We start from the raw sequence: 20,889 nt of genomic DNA, 5'->3' as shown, positions 1-20,889 counted from the left end.
TAAAAAAAAAAAAAAAAGACCTTACCACAGAAGACTGGCCTTTAAAGAGCCTGAGCATTGTTGGTGGAGTTGTATCTTTGGGAAGAGCAACAGTCATATCAATAATAGCAGGAACAAATGATCTCATCTGACTCACTGAAGTAACAAACCCCTGACACATATTACAAATAACAATATTAAGTAAATAAAAACCTAAGAAAAGAAATAGACAAATAAATAGTACCTTTGTTCGTGGAATTAAAACATTTCTAGGAACAGGTAATCCCAATGAAGATGCATATTCTTGAGCTGCTAAAAGCTTGGCTTGAGTAAACCGAGTCCCCTCCACAAAAAGAGCCAACCAAAATGGCTGAGGGTAGTCTTTCAGCCTCTCAAGTCCCAACTGCAACATAATAATTACATTTTTTTTTTTTAAAAAAAAAAAGTTATCAAATCACTAGCAATATAATAAATGTGATTATACCTTTAGAGTAGTTTCATCTTTAGCCCAGCTTCTCTCAAGAAAAAGATACTCAGAAAACCACATTGACCAACCGATCACCTGCATAAAACATAAATTAAACCCCTTTATTTTTCACATAAAATATAAATTAAACACCTTTATTTTATTTTTTTGAATACTTACTGGAAGATATTTTGATGATTTTTTCATGACAGCTAATGTGCTACCAAGACACCCTGATCGCTGTTACAAAACAATTTGAAGAATAATATTAGTAAAGAGCACATATAAATAACTAGACACTAATAAGGTTATGTTTGATAATCACCTGAGCAAACACCCACCCAATGAGCCAATCAATGTCACTTTTATGATTAGCTATCACAAGAGCATGTTCTTTACCTGTAAACAGAAATGGGGTAAGCCAAAATCAAAATTACAAAAATAATACATTTTACACATGGACCAGAGTAGCATGTTGCAAAATCAGTATCCAACTTACCCATCATTTCTAGAGTTTCAGGATCTGTGTATAGACAAACCTGCATCAAAACAACCACAGAAATCTTAAGAAAAGAATCATTTTAAATATATTGTTATGTGTATATATGGTCCACAAAGGATGATAATGCATCGGGGGTTTTAGGTAAATAATGAAAACTACTAGAAAAAAGTAGGCATGTGCCTTGGAAGAATATGGAATGAAAAAGATATTCAACCTAACTTAATAAATTCAGATACAAGTCAATTAAACAGCAGTTGGGGCTAGCATTTGATTTGCAGTTAGTTAAAAGTTAAAACTACAGTTTAGTGATGAGTATAGAGAGAAAACGAATGAACTTTCTTTGATGCTCTCAATCACAGCATAAAGCAAATGAAAGGCTACAAGAAACTATATTCATTCAGTGATTTCAGTCTTTATCACTTAATGCAAATGAATGCATAGTTGCAAACCCTATGCAGTAAATTAAACTTTCAAAGCCCTAATTTTGAATAGCATCATCGTATCAAAAAAGCCCTAATAAATTTCTGATATATGAGTAATCGGATTTTCAGATAAACTTAAATAAGTAATTTAAAAACTTTTAACTTCAATAAAATCATCATTACCTTGACTCCTGCCCACCAATCAACGATCCACACAAGTTCCAGCCACAACAGCTCCGCCACCATTCTGTTAATTCTTCTAAATATACTCTTCGAGAATGGCCGTATAGTCACATAAATAATAGCCTACAAATAGTAAATCAACAGTAACCAATAGCACCTAGTGAGATTCAGCGGTATAATATAAGCTCGAACGAGTGAATCTTAGTAAAAATTTCAGTAAACAGACGAAAAAAACTACCAATCTAGTAAGAGGTAGAACAAATAAAGTTGCAATCAAACACTCGCGTAATCCCAAGGGTATAAGATTCTAAAATTGAGCAAATCCCTAACAAGATTTCGATCCAGTGATCTTAAACAGAGAAATGATAAGGGCAAAACTATACCTGAATGAGATTAACGATGAGACCAGAGGCGAAGAAGAGGAGGCCAATAGGGACGATAGTAACTGCTGCTGCGATAGCCATGGCAAAGGTCGCCGCACTGAAACTGTGTGTGTAACCACAGCTTCCAGAGAGAGAGAGAGAGAGAGAGAGAGAGAGAGAGAGAGAGAAAATCCAAGGAGTAAACGGTGTGTGAAATTAGTGTTATTATGTCAATCTTGCGTAAAAAGAGTGTGCGTTGTAATTTATAGGTTTTTTTTATTGGAAAATATAGATGGAATGATAATATATAGTCTAAGCACGAAAATTTTCATTAAGTCAATTATGGTTACCTGGATTTGTTTATTTGGTGTTGTGGGTGTAAGTTTGTCACTTTTAGGGTGCTTTACAAAATTTCACATGTTGCACACTATACCTTTGGCTATAATTATTGATAACGAATCTTTACAATTGTTAACATCTTATTCAAATGGGATCTTAGAATTCTGATAATTATGATTAAATACTATACATTGATATTTCTTATGATGTATGTTTGATATAGACTAGTTCGAGGTGGTCATGTCAGCCTCCATAGTGTTATTAGAGAGAATAGATTTATTGTTCTGATTCATTTCTAAAACAAACTTACGCGACAATTAATAACACTTAACTCGTGTAAGCGCAAGAAATGGAAACATGATTACAATGCAACATACCTAGATCATGCATGCATAATTGAGATAACCGAAGTTGTAGTAGTCGTTGACCACTTCTTGGTTTCTAGGGTAGAACATGGTTGGACTAATCCAAATAGCTAGTCGGAGTCTTCCGTGTTCTGAGGGGTCTTATGGGGTGGTTCGTATCAATACCCTTCCCATGAGAATGACCCTTGTCCTCGAGGTTTTGTTTGGCAAAGAAGTCTAGGCGAGCTATTTTGAAGTTATCAGTGTTCTCCCGTGTTGCTTTTATGAGATCTTGACCACTTAACTAAATCGATGGTTGTGAATCTTTGTGTTGCATTTGTGAGATCCACAACCCTACATATAACCATTTATAGACATTTGGTTGCTTTCCCTTTTTTACGCAACCAACTCATATACTTCAAGCAAGATCCATTATGTGTGTATTTCTTGGATACTCGTCCAATCACCATGGATACAAATGTTACGACACTTCATTGTGAAAATTGAGCATTGTATCATATGAAACCATATTTCTATTTTCCCATCAACCATGCCCAAATCCTTATACAAACTCTATCGAGTCTCTTTTCTCGGTTTTTCTAACCATAAACAAACACGTTCCAATCATCCTTATCACAACCTTTGGCTACCAAACCCTTCCTTCCCTAAGGAATGCCACAAGGCACAAACCCTCCATTAACACTTCCTTCGACTGGATCAAACTACTCACAATATTTCGTCTCTAACCCCACTTTATTTACTCATTGCATTCAACTACGCACCAATCCCCTATTCATATGTGTTGTCCATACCGATAACCCTTGCTCATGACACCTTGTTTTCAATAGCAACTCCCACTAGATCCCCTCCCAGCAAACTATAGTCACCAAAAGCATGCATGAAATCTTCAATGATCGACAACTTTTTAATCTACAAGCATCAACAACGATGTGCATGATTCCTTATAATCAGAATAAGGCACTTAATGACACCAGTTGGCACATAGCCATGCGAGATAAATTTAAGGATTTATTATGTAACCATATATAGAAATTTGTTCCCAAACCACACGATGTTAACATAATCCGTTTATATAGATTTATTGTTTCAAATTATACTTGGATGGCTCTTTCGAACGATACAATGCATGTCATGGATAATACATCAATGTAGTGTTAAAAATGATGTTCTTCATGGTCACCTACATGAGATCGTCTACATGTGGGTTCTATTACCCAACTTATTCAGGTCATGCATGCCTTCTTAACAAATAACTTTATGGATTAAAACAGGCTCCATAAGTCTGGTACCAATGCTTTTGTGAATATATTTCCATTATTTGTTTTTCTCATTGTTGTTCGAATCACTCACGCTTTATTTATTGACATAATAATGATATTAATTATCTCCAACTATATGATGATGAGATATTCCTAACAACATCATCAAATCATTTATGCAACCAAATAATGAAAAAACTTTCATGGGAATTCTCCATAAAAGGTCTCAAACCCATATAGCCAAAGTATCATATTGTCATGAAGGAAATCACATTCAGTGCTTCTCCCGATGATATCAATAACTAGTTTAGGAATCTTCTCCCTTAGTTATCCTGCTATTCTATACATATTCCTTTTTGTAGTGAGATGGTTTAAATGAACTACTAGGTACTTGATTGTTAGGGACATGCCACTAAAAATTGGTTAGGTATACATTCCTCATAAACCACAACAATTCCTCTTTCCACTTCCTAGATGAAGTATTCCAATCGACAACACTTATATTTTCTCTCTTTACGGTTGAGAAACATGTAAATATTCACAAAAGCATTGGTACCAGACTTATGGAGCTTTTTTTAATCCATAAAGTTATTTGTTAAGAAGGCATGCATGACCTGAATAAGTTGGGTAATAGAACCCACATGTGGACGATCTCATGTAGGTGACCATGAAGAACATCATTTTTAACACTACATTGATGTATTATCCATGACATGCATTGTATCGTTCGAAAGAGCCATCCAAGTATAATTTGAAACAATAAATTTATATAAACGGATTATGTTAACATCGTGTGGTTTGGGAACAAATTTCTATATATGGTTGCATAATAAATCCTTAAATTTCTATTCTTTACGTGCAGAAAGTCTATAAAACACATGAAATAGTCTTACAGATAAGAACACACATGTAGCTTGTAGAGAAGCTCAAAGACAAGTATCTTCAACATTCTGTGAGACTTTAATTAAGTCAAGTAAATACAACAATGTGATAAAAGCTCAATTAAACTAGGACGCGAGAAGGTGATAGTCTGCTTCCATGAAATTAACATAAGACCAACCTTACGCGATGAGGGTGTCCTTTTTGGGTCAACTTTTGCCTAAAATTGAACTTAAAACAATGGCATCGGTTTTCAATAATTTTAACCCAAACCAAAACCGATGGGTTCAGTTGCTTGCATTTTTGGTCCACTCTTATGAGAGTGAAGAAAAACCATGAGCTCCCTTCTCCCTCTTCCTCTCTTCTTTTGTCACACCCCCAAACCAGAACGATAGGAACGTCTGGGGGTGGATCACTTTCATGTATAGTATCACTACGACTGAATATAAATGATCAAACCCATACATATAACATATTTATAATTTAAAAGTTTACATTGTATTAAAACATTGTTTGCTTGATATCAAATATGTATATCAAAAATATATAACGTGACCAGTGGCGGAACGTAATGGGGTCTAGGGGGCCTTGGCCTCCCCGGTTTTGAGATTTCTAATACAGTAATACTCATATATATATATATATATATATATATATATATATATATATATATATATATATATATATATATACCGTTTAATTATGAAATTAAACCAAAAATCATTAAATTGGCCCCCTGATTTTTAGATCTGATATTAATTTAGAGTGGTGATGGTAGTTGCACTTGTCGGATTTTGGAGGAGCCACAACATATTGCTTGGCTGGTGCTGGGGCGGTAAGGGTGGTGATTGCATGGACGACCAAAGTTTGTTGTTTCTTGGCTAGATCTTGAGCGGGTTCACCCTTTTTCTTATTCCTGAACTTCTGCTTGTTGTCTCCCTACTTTGGTTATTCGAGAGTGGGGGTCATAATACCTTGAAGAGTTCCCTGGTCGATGAGAGTTTGTGCCAAACGTTTGGCACTATCGAAGGTGATCAAGTTGGCGGATATAACCATTCCCTTGATCTAAGGGGATAGTCCCAAAATGTAACGTTCCACTTTCTTGGCCTCTGGGGTGACCATTCCTGGGCACAGAGTTTCCGGTTCATTAAATTGGGCAGTGTAGGTGGCTATATCGGAGCCTTTCATGGAGTTCTCCCACAGTTCTTGTTCCAGTTTCTGCATCTTGCTCCTCGGACAATACTCTTTTAGCATCATATCTTTTAGGTCCTCCCAACTCATGACATTGGCCACAACCAGAGTCAAAGTTTTAACATGGTAGTTCCACCACGACAAAGTCGAGTTTGTGAATGTACATGTTGCATATTTGACTTTGAATTCATCCGGACATGCACAAATCTCGGAGATGGACTCGGTTTTCTCAAACCATCATGTCAAAGTAACGACCACATCATCGCAATGATAGGTCCTGGGCTTGCAGTTCATGAATTCTTTGTAGGAGCACATATTGTTGGTGCCCTTGGTTTTCGCTTTTATTGTAAATGTTGATCATGTTTCCGTTTCTGATGTTGTTACTACTGATTTGGGCCACAGCGACAGCCACAACGGCTGTTACAGTAGCCTGTAATACGGGAGAGTCAATCTGTAGAGGTGGTGGCGGTGGTGGGGTTGTTGGTGTGTTGTTCTTGCACCTATTTGACTTCCTTGGTGGCATACTTCTGCCATAAATTTTAAAGGTGGAATAACGATAAGTGTTTGATAAGATTTATGAATCGGGCATTACAGTGATGGAATGCCTTGTTTGTATATGTATCAAGTCTAGTTGTTATTGAAATTTGAAAATAATCATAAATGAAGTTTACTATGCTAAGCAAACAATTGCATAACAGATAGCAACACCCAATGAAATAAAATACGTACCCATTTCATTGATAATATAGTGCTAGTACATAGTTTTGTGAAATTTGACCTTTAAGAATGTAACGCACGGTTCCTGGTATGTTTTTTAAATTATAATTTTATTCATTTCTAACATGAACTGGATGAGTTGGAGGCCCCAAACTCGTCAAGTCGGAATGGAAATTTGGGACGCGGGATTTAAAGTATACTCGACGAGTTGAGAGCCTCAACTCGACGAGTAGGGATGCTATATTGAAACCTTAATTTTTAGGGTTTAGCACCTTATTTAAACACCTTAACCTCCAAAGGCTGGCCTCATTTGCAGCCTCCATCGTCTCAAACCCTAGCCACGAAACCATAATTCATCTTTAAGTGTTTTTGAGCCATTGTTGTGTGTTCTTGGTGATTTTGAAGTTTAAGAACAAAGGAGAAGCTTGAGGATTCAAGAGAAGAAGAGTAGATCTAGAAGTAGAGCTTCATTTCTGGTTCACCTGAGGTTAAAAGCTCTTACCTTGCTTATTGAGTGTTTAGATCCAATTTTAGGGCTTTTTCTCCATGTTTTGGGTCAATAAGGGTTGCCTTTAGGATTTGGATGTCCCATGTGGGAAGAACCTTGAGATCTAGAGTCTTTGAGGGACTCCATGGCATAAAGGTGCCAAATTTATGGCCATGGGAGTTTGCAACTTGTGAACAATCATTTAGGGTCTTTTGAGCTAAATAACCCATGCATGGACGCAAAGTTAGTAACCTTACGTGATATATCGACCCTAGGGAACCAGATTTATGGCTTGGAAGCATTGAGCCCAACAGAAAGTGACTTAACGAATATAGACTTTATGGAACTCGCCGAGTTGATGGACCACCTCGACGAGTTGAGTCAACCAGCTGTTGACCTTGACCAGGTTGTTGACCTTGACTTGGACTTTAACCAAAGTTGACCCTTAAGGGGTCATGAGTATGGAAAGGGTAATTAAAGGAAATGTTTATGTGTAGGAGTCTGTGAGGTGTTGATTTCGGAGCAGGAGCCACTGCAGCTATTTTCCTGTTATCGGCGTGAGTTACCTTCCAATAAAATGGGTCGAAGGCACCAATGTTGGCCCACTGGTATTTGATTGTAGTTAAGAGTTATGTGCTAGAAGTGGGCCGAGGTGAGTTACCTTCCAGTAGAAGTGGGTCGATTTTTGGCCGATGCAATCTAAATGAGAAATGAAGATCTCATTAATAGAAGCTCAATGATAAAAAGATAGACGAAAACGGAGTCCGTATGTAGAAGTTATGAATTTCACACCGTCATTTAACAGTGTAATCTTCTCATACTGTTAAACTTAAAATATGTCAAGAATTAGTTGATGGAGTCAAAAGAAGAGTTGTAGATATTTTCAATACCTATGCGTGGATATAAAGAACATAAAAAACGAAGCTCATATGCAAAAGTTACAGGGTTTAGAAGTCGGCAGGGTGTCGCTACGAAGAGGGTGACGTAGCTGAATCTTGGTCATTGCTTTCTCCCCAAGCCTTGCCTCCAGAAGGTGAAATGTGGCACCAGGTCGACGAGTTGGAGGCCCCAAATCGACAAGTTGAGCAGTATTTCATCCTATAAATAGCATGCGATGGTCTCCATAATTTCACACCAAAACCAAGTTCTCTCTCACTCGAACTTCTCTCTAAACCTCCCCCCCCCCCTTTAAAGCCCTAGGAAACTCCCCTAGCACTAGAAGAAAGCTCCGGAGCGCCCGAAAGCTACGAGAAAAAGAGTTTTTCAACTCAAAAGGTATGCTCCAGCGGAGCCCGGTTTTTAGCAAAACTCGCTGTAAGTGAGATACGCCTACCCTACTTTAAGTATAACTTATGTTTAAGTTCATTATCATTATTAAAAACTTATAAACAAGATTTATCAGTGATTCCAAGTTATTATACTAATTTATCTACTTAGGGGGATGATGTCTAGGCTGTGATTTAGTGAGGTGTTTAAAGTGGGATTTCCAAACAATATACTTTATATACTAAACGGACCCTACCTCCGATATGATCCTATCTGGTTGTTCCTTACTTGATAGATCATGAAAGTAGACTCTGAGTTAATGATGAGTCTAGACTAATAATTATTCGCAATAAAGTTTAGACTAAAACTTAGCGATAATAATTCTAGGTTTCATTGAAGGAAAATAGAATCGTTAGAAGCGAAACACTACCCGAGTTTGGAATCATCACTTTCACAAGCGAGTGCATAGTCCCTTTCATGAACATGATTTTAATACAAGTATTGATTAAAGTATTAAATAAATGTTTATGTGCGAATTATTTGATGTTGCCTGAAATACGTATTAAAGAACATACCTGATAATATATGATGATTTAGGGTAAAAGAGTAAACCTAAATGAATTATGAGAAATATTAGGTAGTATCTTCTTATGAGTACGAGTGAGATATACACGGAGAATAGAACTTTAAAATATGTCATTAATCCGGGAGCATGGATTAGACATGGTCATTTGTCCTTAGTCCAAGAGTATGGATAGGACATAGTTATTTATCATTAATCTGGGAGTATGGATTAAGACATAGTCAGTTGTCCTTAGTTCGAGAGTATGGATATGACATAGTTATTCGTCAAAGATCCGGGAGTATGGATTTAGACATTGACAATTGTCCCTAGTCTGAGAGTATGGAATGGGAACATTTATTGATCCAAGAGCACGGATTAGATCCGAGAGTATGGATTAAGTAAAGAGGTAAATTTAAGGTCCGAGAGTATGGATGGTAACTTTGTGAGGATCGACAGGGTGTATATTTTGTGAGTTCTTATATATATATATATATATATATATATATATATATATATATATATATATATATATATATATATATATATATATATATATATATATATTATAACGCCTGTGTTTCCGGGCTTGCCATTTTTAGCAATGTAATGGTCTAGGTTAACCTTTGTAACCCGTTTTGAAATAATATAAGTGTATTATTTGAGTATTATGTGTTTTGTGCTTAATTGCTTAATTATGTGGTTTGATTAATTAAGAATAAAAATAAGCGTCAAAATTTAAGTGTAAAATAAACTTGATATCTTTAGATAATGTTGTAGTCGTTGAAACAAGGTTTCCGGAGATATAAAGAATGCCGAAATCCGAGTTATAACGAGGAAGTTATGACATGTCGAAGTTTCGCGACAGAACCAGCAACGCTGAATAACGTAAAAAGTGAAATTTACGTTAAAGCGATATTTAGCCTTAGTGATCTAAACGAGAATCGAAGATCTCGTTGTTAGCATCAAAGCGATAAAAAGTTAGGCGAGAACGGACGTCAAACGAAGAACTTATGAATTTATAACAAAATTTTCTGTCCCGACCTATTAAAAATAAATAATAAAAATAAAGTCAAAATCAGCCGACGGAGTCTAAACGAAAGTCATAGAGCGTAGTCTCATCTTTCCGTGGATATAAATAACGTCGAAAACGGAGTTCGTATGAAGAAGATATGAATTTCCAAAGTTTATTAATTAATTTGTATTTATTTTTAAATCAAAATTCGGAAGCATTATCCGAAGGCGAGTCACAGGTCTGATCCGACTTACGCGCCGCGTAAGTGAGTACGCCCCGCGTACTCCGAAGAGTGTCGACACTTCGGATGACGCATGCGCTTACGTTTCTGAGGCACGTACGCCCCGCGTACGCATGTACACCCCGCGTACGAGAGGCTTCCAGCCTCCTATAAATAGGATGCGAGGGGTTCGGGTTTATTTGCTAATTTCCTCTCGTTTTTGTGCCGAAGCTCTGCATTTTTACCCCCGAAGCCATCCCGAAGCCCCGGTAATATTCCCGAGTCCCGAAGCGAGTCCCGAGATCCCGAAGATCCCGAGAAGTGCGGTTTCTGAGCCGAAGCTCTGCCCGCGAGAAGTTTGATTTTCGTAGAGATCTTCCAGATTTGCAGAGGATTATTACTTTTGCGAGTCGTAGTGTTGTCCGATCATCTTCTGATCAAGTGAGTGTATACTACCTTTCATAAACGCAATAATAATACAAGTATGGTTCGAGGGTATTAAGTTTATTGTCGTTTATACGTGTGAATGCTTTGTTACTTTCTCATAACGTATAACTATGAAGTATTTTATACGAGATACGTGTTATGTGTATATTTTGTTGTTATGTGTGTGAATGTGTATTCACTTTCTTCTATCTTACAGATCTGATTATTTCTATATGAAATACGTGTTATGTGTGTGTGCCTCATCTGTTATATGGAAAATGTATTGATCAAGCATGCTATACAAGTTTTGAAAATATGTATAAAAATGTATGTTTTTATCTACTAATATGTTGGGTAGAACATGGGTAGATAGTTGGTGTGTAAAAAAAACAGATGAAAGGCCTCGTTGTTGTTTTGATCCAGTCATCTAGCGGAATTTAGATGACAACCACGAACTTTTCTAGATAGTTCAGTGGAACGCTAGCAGGCTCATAACCTGTAGGTGTTAATGAACTTGGGTGTTCATTCGTTGTATTCCATCCCCCTCATGGTTGCCTTATTTGACTTATATTGCTGAGGAAACCCCGCAGCATGTGTTGTCACCCCGATGAAAATATTCTTAGATTAGGTCCCTTGTGTTAGTTATTTTAGGGACGTAAAGTGACAATAACGGGAATGGGTAACTGGGTTATTGTTGGTTGATAATAATTAATTTAATTATTTATTGTGGGTTGAAAACCCTATATGCTCACCAGGCTCCCAAGCCTGACCCACTCAGTTTTATTTGTATTACAGGAAGTGGCGCAAGGGCGTAAGATGGATGAACCATCAAGTTGTTTTGTTTACAAGTCTACATATGTTTATATTTGTTATATGACTTGTAATGTATTCGTTTATGCTTATTGGTCTGTATCGGAACATGACACCCCGAGTTTTGATTATAATGAAAATACATTTCTTTTATGAAATGCTTCGATAAACATTGTTTTATCATGTTTTGTTTTTGGGAACAAATTCCGCAACTCTTTCTAATCAAAAGGATTTACTCTGAAAATATTTAAAAGCTAAATGAAAATCGGTCTTTTCTGGCCGAGATTTTGGGGATGTCACAGTTGGTATCAGAGCATTAGTTTAAGCGAACTAGGAATTTTTAGGATTTCTAGACTTAAACTTAGAATGCTAAGTGGAATTTTGAGATGTGTGTCTGTTATGTTTTAGACACGAGCACTAGTTTATTTTAGGAAAGTTGCCTAAAATGCTTTATGTGCTAAATGTTGTATGTTGCCATATATGATATTATTTGTTCGGATCTATGGTCTGTTGCCGACCGGATCTAGAAACTTTATGTGTGTAGGATTCTAAGCGTACGTCTACGATATTAGAACTAGCATGTAAACGTTTCGGAGTGATAAGGATGATTTGAATATCTATCGTGAATAAGGATCTAATTTCACCTTATTCGGTGTGTAGATCAAAATGGTGAGAACAAGAAGTGGAGTTGGAAATGCTGATGAAAACAGGAATCAACCACCAGTGATTGAACAAAGACCTGTTGTAGCAGCAGCACCTAAGCCAATAACCATGGCTGGTGTACAATTGATGATTCAGACGATGTTGGATCGTCAGATGGATGAAACTAGACGGTTGCTTCAACAAAATCGGGAAGAACTGTCGATTCGTGTGGAAGAGCCTGAACTGAATGAAGGGCACTCAGAAGGTGGAAACTTTAGTGGGTCTGTTGGTCAAGCCAACCCACCGATTGTTAGGCAAGACAACCGCGATGGAAGGAATGATGGAATGGGATGCAAGTACAAGGACTTTTTGACTTGCAAACCATCGACCTTCAATGGAAAGGAGGATCCGATTGGGGTTATGGATTGGATCTCCGAAATGGAGCTAGCCTTCATGACGTGTGGCTGCAAAGGTAAGTTGCAAACTATCTATGCTGTGCGTCAATTCCGAGGTGGAGCCGTTCGTTGGTGGAACACTCTAGGGAAAACTTTGAGCCCAAATGAGCCACTGCAATTGTCATGGGCAGAGTTCTTGGTGTAGTTTAAGCGCAAGTTCTGCTCGGCTCAAAATCTGTTGGAGTTGGAGAACAAGTTCCTGACATTGACTAAAGGCAGTATGTCAGTTGATGAATACACCAATAACTTCACCGATAAGATGGAGTTTGCCTTGCGTATCGTTCCAGACGAGCTGACAAAGGTGGATCGGTATGCGAAGGGACTTCCATGGGAGTACGAAGTGCCAGTACGTCAGGCACTTACTCTAGAGGCAGCTATCTGGGCTGCCAAGTCTGTTGAGAACATGATCAAGGGGAGAACCACCAATAAGTTTGAGGTTGGTGAGAAGAGGAAGTTTGAGGGAACATCTGGTTCCGGTAAGAAAAGTAAATTTTCGAAATCTGATTCGAAAAGGTTTGGTGGGGGAAAATGAGGAGAAGCGAAGTGGTGTGATAAGTGTAAGAAAAAGCACTTTGGGAAATGTAGCGAGGATGTGACCTGCTACAAGTGTGGAAAGGTTGGACATTTTGCCAATGAATGTCCAAACAACAAAAGGATGTGTTTTGGTTGTAATGAAGAGGGGCACATTTTGAAAGACTGTCCGAAGAAGAAGGAGGCAGCTAAGCCCAACATTCCACCAAAGCCGAAGGCGAGAGCATTCCAGATGACACTAGAAGCTGCTAAGGATGAAGCTGATGTCGCTTCAGGTACCTTTCTCGTTAACAATTTGCCTGCCCAAATTTTATTTGATTCTGGAGCCAACTACTCCTTTATATCGCATGAATTTGGTAGAAAACTAGCTTTGCCTATTGATAGACTAGATAATGCTTTATTAGTCGAAGTTGCTAGTGACAAGTTTGTACCTGTTATCCATCGTATGAGAAACATCCTAATCGACTTGAATGGGAATAAGTTCCACGAGGAATTATTGCCTATCGAACTTAATGGTTTCAACATCGTGTTGGGAATGGATTGGCTCAGCGCCAATGATACCGAAATTTTATGCAAGAAGAAGATAGTTAAAGTAAACCCGCCTGGAAAAGAATCGTTTATGGTGTATGGGGACAAACGCCAAGTGAATTCTGGAATCATTTCCCTAATGAAAGCTAGAAAGTGTTTGACCAAGGGATGTACATCATACTTAGCATTCGTGATTGATGCTAAGAAGGAGAAGAAGGTGATGCAGAGTATTCCTGTGGTGTGTGATTATCCGGAAGTATTTCCCGAAGATCTTCCTGGATTACCACTTGATAGACAAGTGGAATTCCAAATTGACTTGTTACCAGGAACCACGCCAATAGCAAAAGCACCTTATCGATTAGCACCGACGGAGATGAAGGAGCTAATGATGCAACTTCAGGAGTTATTGGACAAAGGTTTCATTAGACCTAGTTCATCACCCTGGGGAGCTCCGGTGTTATTCGTAAAGAAGAAAGATGGAAGCATGAGGATGTGCATTGACTACCGAGAGCTGAATAAGGCAACAATAAAGAATAGATATCCGTTGCCAAGGATTGATGACCTATTTGATCAATTGCAAGGTTCGAGTTATTTCTCGAAGATCGATCTAAGGTCAGGATATCATCAGCTGAAAGTAAGAGAGCAGGATATAGAGAAGACTGCGTTCAAAACTAGATATGGACACTACGAGTTCTTGGTTATGTCGTTTGGACTAACCAATGCTCCGGCAGCATTCATGGATTTAATGAATAGGGTTTGTAATCCGTTCCTTGATAAATCTGTGATAGTGTTCATCGACGACATCCTGATTTACTCAAAAAGCCAGGACGAGCATGGCAGACACTTGCGAGAAGTGTTAGAAGTCTTGAAGAAGGAGAAGCTGTATGCTAAGTTCTCCAAATGTGATTTTTGGATTCGTGAAGTCCAATTCTTGGGTTACGTGGTCAACCAAGAAGGGATAATGGTTGATCCAGCAAAGATTGAAGCTGTAATGAAATGGGAACAACCGAAAAGTCCCACGGAGATTCGAAGCTTTTTAGGATTAGCCGGATATTACCGAAGGTTTATCCAAGGCTTTTCTTCGATCGCTAGTCCGTTGACAGCTTTGACCCACAAAGGAGCTACTTATGCTTGGAGTGATAAGCATAAAGAAGCATTCGAGAAGTTAAAGAAGAAGCTATGCGAGGCACCGATACTTTCTCTACCCGATGGAGTTGAAGACTTTGCCATTTATAGCGATGCGTCTGCGGTTGGATTGGGTTGTGTTTTGACCCAAAAGAAAAGGTGATAGCATATGCGTCTTGACAACTGAAGGAGCATGAAAAGAATTACCCGACTCATGATTTGGAGTTGACAGCGGTAGTTTTCGCTCTGAAGATATGGAGGCATTACCTCTATGGCACTAAGTGCAAACTTTTCATTGATCATAAGAGTCTCCAATATCTCTTTAATCAGAAGGAATTGAATATGAGGCAACGACGCTGGCTGGAATTACTCAAGGACTACGACTGCGAGATACTTTACCACCCCGGTAAGGCTAATGTTGTTACTGATGCTCTCAGTCGGAAAGTCAATCTTGAAAGGAAAAGGACAAGAGCGTTGAGAATTGAAGTTGTCTCGACCATTGTGGAAAGTATAAAGAAAGCTCAAGAGGAAGCTTCTGAGAAAAATGACCGAAAGGAGGAACGTTTGGGTAAAACGTTGGCGTTTGGTACAAACGGTCATGGACTGAAGGTATTCCAAGATCGTATTTGGGTACCTAAGTCAGGAGGAATTAGAGATCTTCTGATGGAAGAAGCTCACAAGACCATGTATTCGATTCATCCCGGTAGCACTAAAATGTATAGGGACCTGAAACCCTTCTACTGGTGGCCGACGATGAAGCTTGATGTTGCAAAGTATGTGGTCGAGTGTGTGACTTGTGCGAGAGTCAAGACACAACATCAGAAACCGTATGGGAGTTTAGAACCTTTACCTGTGCCTATGGGTAAGTGGGAAGACATTGCTATGGATTTTGTCACTAAACTACCCAGAACAAAGAATGGTCACGACATGATTTGGGTGGTCGTTGATCGATTCACTAAGAGTGCGCATTTCATAGCAGCCAGGGAGAAATGGTCTATGGAAAAGCTTGCGAATTCTTATGTGAAGGAAATTGTGAGACTTCACGGTGTTCTGCTAACAATTGTGTCGGATCGTGATAGTCGTTTCACCTCAAGGTTTTGGAAAAGTCTACAAGAGGAAATGGGTACCAAGTTATGTTTAAGTACAGCTTACCATCCGCAGACTGATGGTCAGAGTGAAAGAACGATACAAACACTTGAAGATATGCTGAGAGCATGTACCTTAGAATTCCTAGGTAATTGGGATGAACATTTACCTTTGGTAGAATTTTCCTATAATAATAGTTTTCACTCGAGCATTAAGATGGCACCTTACCAAGCTTTGTATGGACAAAAGTGTCGTACGCCGTCTTGTTGGCTTGAGGCTGGGGAAAAGCAGTTTATGGGACCGGAGATGGTTCATCAAACTGCTAAAAAGTTGAAAATAATCAGGAAAAGAATGTTAGCAGCTCAGGATCGTCAAAAGAGCTATGCTGACAAGAAGCGAAGACCGATGACTTTTGAAGTTGGGGATTCGGTTTTGCTTAAAGTCTCGCCGTGGAAGGGACTTATAAGATTTGGTAAAAGGGGAAAGTTGAGTCCAAGGTTTATTGGACCGTTTAAAGTTCTTCAAAGGATTGGGAACCAAGCTTACAAGCTCGAACTACCAGAACAACTGAATGGAATTCATAACACTTTTCATGTGTGTTATTTACGGAAGTTCACGGGGGAAGTTCCCGACATGATTCCACTTTCGGAGTTGAGAATTGATGAGAACAAAAGGTTGATTGAAGAACCAGAGGCAATCGTTGACCGAAAGACTAAGAAGTTGCGACGCAAGATGGTCGAGTTAGTGCTTGTCCGATGGAAACACACGAATGGGCCGAATCTCACCTGGGAGACAGAGAGTGACATGAGGAGTCGCTATCCGCATTTGTTTGTTGATGTGTGATTCCGGGGACGGAATCATTCTAAGGTGGAGAGAATTGTAACGCCTGTGTTTACGGGCTTGCCATTTTTAGCAATGTAATGGTCTAGGTTAACCTTTGTAACCCATTTTGAAATAATATAAGTGTATTATTTGAGTATTATGTGTTTTGTGCTTAATTGCTTAATTATGTGGTTTGATTAATTAAGAATAAAAATAAGCGTCAAAATTTAAGTGTAAAATAAACTTGATATCTTTAGATAATGTTGTAGTCATTGAAACAAGGTTTCCGGAGATATAAAGAATGCCGAAATCCGAGTTATAACGAGGAAGTTATGACCCGTCGAAGTTTCGCGACAGAACCGGCAACGCTGAATAACGTAAAAAGTGAAATTTACGTTAAAGCGATATTTAGCCTTAGTGATCTAAACGAGAATCGAAGATCTCGTTGTTAGCATCAAAGCGATAAAAAGTTAGGCGAGAACGGACGTCAATCGAAGAACTTATGAATTTATAACGAAATTTTCTGTCCCGGCCTATTAAAAATAAATAATAAGAATAAAGTCAAAATCAGCCAACGGAGTCTAAACAAAAGTCGTAGAGCGTAGTCTCACCTTTCCGTGGATATAAAGAACGTCGAAAACGGAGTTCGTATGAAGAAGATATGAATTTCCGAAGTTTATTAATTAATTTGTATTTATTTTTAAATCAAAATTTGGAAGCATTATCCGAAGGCGAGTCACAGGTCTGATCCGACTTACGCGCCGCGTAAGTGAGTACGCCCCGCGTACTCCGAAGAGTGTCGACACTTCGAATGACGCATGCGCTTACGTTTCTGAGGCACGTACTCCCCGCGTACGAGAGGCTTCCAGCCTCCTATAAATAGGATGCGAGGGGTCCGGGTTTATTTGCTAATTTCCTCTCGTTTTTGTGCCGAAGCTCTGCGTTTTTACCCCCGAAGCCATCCCGAAGCCCCGGTAATATTCTCGAGTCCCGAAGATCCCGAGAAGTGCGGTTTCCGAGCCGAAGCTCTGCCCGCGAGAAGTTCGATTTTCGTAGAGATCTTCCATATCTGCGGAGGATTATTACTTTTGCTAGTCGTAGTGTTGTCCGATCATCTTCTGATCAAGTGAGTGTATACTACCTTTCATAAACGCAATAATAATACAAGTATGGTTCGAGGGTATTAAGTTTATTGTCGTTTATACGTGTGAATGCGTTGTTACTTTCTCATAACGTATAACTATGAAGTATTTTATACGAGATACGTGTTATGTGTATATTTTGTTGTTATGTGTGTGAATGTATATTCACTTTCTTCTATCTTACAGATCTGATTATTTCTATATGAAATACGTGTTATGTGTGTGTGCCTCATCTGTTATATGGAAAATGTATTGATCAAGCATGCTATACAAGTTTTGAAAATATGTATAAAAATGTATGTTTTTATCTACTAATATGTTGGGTAGAACATGGGTAGATAGTTGGTGTGTAAAAAAAACAGATGAGAGGCCTCGTTGTTGTTTTGATCCAGTCATCTAGCGGAATTTAGATGACGACCACGGACTTTTCTAGATAGTTCAGTGGAACGCTAGCAGGCTCATAACCTGTAGGTGTTAATGAACTTTGGTGTTCATTCGCTGTATTCCATCCCCCTCATGGTTGCCTTATTTGACTTATATTGCTGAGGAAACCCCGCAGCATGTGTTGTCACCCCGATGAAAATATTCTTAGATTAGGTCCCTTGTGTTAGTTATTTTAGGGACGTAAAGTGAGAATAACGGGATGGGTAACTGAGTTATTGTTGGTTGATAATAATTAATTTAATTATTTATTGTGGGTTGAAAACCCTATATGCTCACCAGGCTCCCAAGCCTGACCCACTCAGTTTTATTTGTATTACAGGAAGTGGCGCAAGGGCGTAAGATGGATGAACCATCAAGTTGTTTTGTTTACAAGTCTACATATGTTTATATTTGTTATATGACTTGTAATGTATTCGTTTATGCTTATTGGTCTGTATCGGAACATGACACCCCGAGTTTTGATTATAATGAAAATACATTTCTTTTATGAAATGCTTCGGTAAACATTGTTTTATCATGTTTTGTTTTTGGGAACAAATTCCGCAACTCTTTCAAATCAAAAGGATTTACTCTGAAAATATTTAAAAGCATAAATGAAAATCGGTCTTTTCTGGCCGAGATTTTGGGGATGTCACATATATATATGATATAACATTGTAGGATTGAAATCCCTATCTACTCACCAGGTTTCCCAACCTGGCCCACTTAGTTTATTTGAATCATAGGTGTCGATATGAAACTACATTACACTGAGAGATTAAGGAGATGTAGATCACTAGTGTAAATGAATGTAAGGTTTGTTTATGCTTATTTTTTCTGTATCGATGATGACATACCAACGTTTTATAAGGAATAAAATACATTTCTTCGGAAATGCTTTGATAACGTATTTATTATGTTTTTCTGGGAACAAATTTCGCAACATATTTCTTTAGAAGATACTCTGATTTTAAAAATAAAGCATAAAAAAATTGGTCTTTTCTGTCCGTGAAAATGGGGATGTCACAGACATGGCGTCTAGCTAGTTAGGGACACATGCACTCTCCTTCAAGGACTTTAGGGGATATGGTCTGTCAGACTTTCACGGGGTGAAGGACCCCATCGTGGCCAGGAGATAGATTACAGACATCGAGTCTGCATAGTTGACGAGCTTTTACCCTGAGGGGTCAAAGGTCTGGTATGTTGTAGGATGTTTAAGAGACATAACTAGGGACTAGTGGGAGGCCGTCAGCGATTCGTTGGGAGCCCCAACCATTGAGGCTATAACCTGGCTGGACTTTGTGACCAGGTTTAGGGCTAAGTTTGTGCCGGCTGTGGAGCTACAACAGTTGGACATAGAGTTTCTAGATATAAGGCAGATGACTGAGTTGGTGGCGGAGATTAACGCCAAGTTCAGGGAGAGAGCCTTGCTGGTGCCTCAGTATGTAGGGGATGAGGAGATGAGGAAGACTCGGTACCACAAGATGTTGAGAGCTGACATTCGGAAACATGTCAGCTACTCACAGGGGATGAGGAGATGATGAAGACTCGATACCAGAACATGTTGAGAGCTCACATTCGGAAACATGTCAGCTACTCGACATGTTCGGTCTTGGAGGATATGATAGCTAGAGAGATTGACATAGAGCACCTCAGGAAGAGGAAGACAGAGACTGGGCAGACGATTATGGTTTCTGGGAAGAAACCCAAGGGATTCGACTCAAATTCGAAGGGCCAGCAAGGCCGGAGCGGCTGTGGGAAATACGGCAAGCCACATGAGGGAGTGTGCATGGCTGAGGGATCGGGCTGCTACAAGTACGGCAAGACTAGGCACTTTAGCAAGGATTTTACAACCCATACCCCAAATATTCAGATATCAGACCTGATTTGCTTTCATTGAAATCAGAGGGGCCATAAAAAGTCCAACTGCCCTAGACTGACTTCAGGAGCACCGGTGACGGTGCCAGCTCCAACGACCTTGCGGATCGCAGATGGTCGACAGGGCAAGACAGATGCTCCAGTGGTGAGGAGCTAAGCCTTCCAGTTGACTGCCGAGGAGGCGCGTACCACACCAGATGTGGTGACTGGTGTGTTTTCTTCTCCCTAACTCTTATTATATTTTTCAGTTATGTTATTTATGTTCTATGTTTTATGTGTTTCATTTACGATCGTTCCACGTGAACGGCATCCCAGTTCAGGTGTTATTCGGTTCACGGGCTACTCGATCATTTGTCTCTCTTGCACTTAGCAAGAGATTTTCTGAGTCTTTGGGTGTTGGATTACCCTTTAGAGGTCGAGATTGCTGACGACCAATCTGTCCAGGCATCAGAGGTTTTCAGAGATTGCACCTTGAGGTTGTACGACGAGACCTAATTGACTCATTAGGACGAGCAGTTCACCTTGGGGAGCCCCGATCTTGTTTGTGAAGAATAAGGATGGGTCACATCGGATGTGTATAGATTACCTGGAGTTGAACAAGGTAACCGTGAAGAACCGTTACCCACTCCTGAGGATTGATGACCTCTTCAACCAGCTACAGGGTGCATCTTGGTTTTCCAAGATACATTTTCATCCAGGCTACCATCAGATGAGGGTCAAAGACGAGGATGTGCAGAAGAATGCTTTTCGGACTCGCTACGGTCATTACGAGTTTGTGGTGATGCCCTTGGAGCTCACCAATGCTCT

At 39.1% G+C, this 20,889-nt stretch overlaps 1 protein-coding gene across 1 annotated transcript in view; it reads right to left on the bottom strand.

Moving 5' to 3' along the window:
* The window catches only part of LOC145048072 (1-acyl-sn-glycerol-3-phosphate acyltransferase 2-like), a 2,920-nt gene extending 774 nt beyond the window's left edge, over positions 1-2,146 (bottom strand). Inside the window, exons 1-8 of the mRNA XM_078996481.1 lie at positions 1,936-2,146; positions 1,553-1,675; positions 945-984; positions 771-844; positions 626-685; positions 464-541; positions 224-382; positions 26-151 (exon numbers count right to left, since the gene is read on the bottom strand). Of these exons, the coding sequence (XP_078852607.1) occupies positions 26-151; positions 224-382; positions 464-541; positions 626-685; positions 771-844; positions 945-984; positions 1,553-1,675; positions 1,936-2,016 (741 nt within the window). The 5' untranslated portion in view covers positions 2,017-2,146. The remainder of the gene's footprint in view (positions 1-25; positions 152-223; positions 383-463; positions 542-625; positions 686-770; positions 845-944; positions 985-1,552; positions 1,676-1,935) is intronic.
* Between the last annotated feature and the right edge of the window lie 18,743 nt (positions 2,147-20,889).

Source organism: Lactuca saligna, chromosome 5, assembly GCF_052625555.1.
Source record: "Lactuca saligna cultivar CGN05327 chromosome 5, ASM5262555v1, whole genome shotgun sequence".
NCBI lineage: Eukaryota > Viridiplantae > Streptophyta > Magnoliopsida > Asterales > Asteraceae > Lactuca > Lactuca saligna.
This window is presented reverse-complemented; position numbering and strand designations above follow the sequence as displayed.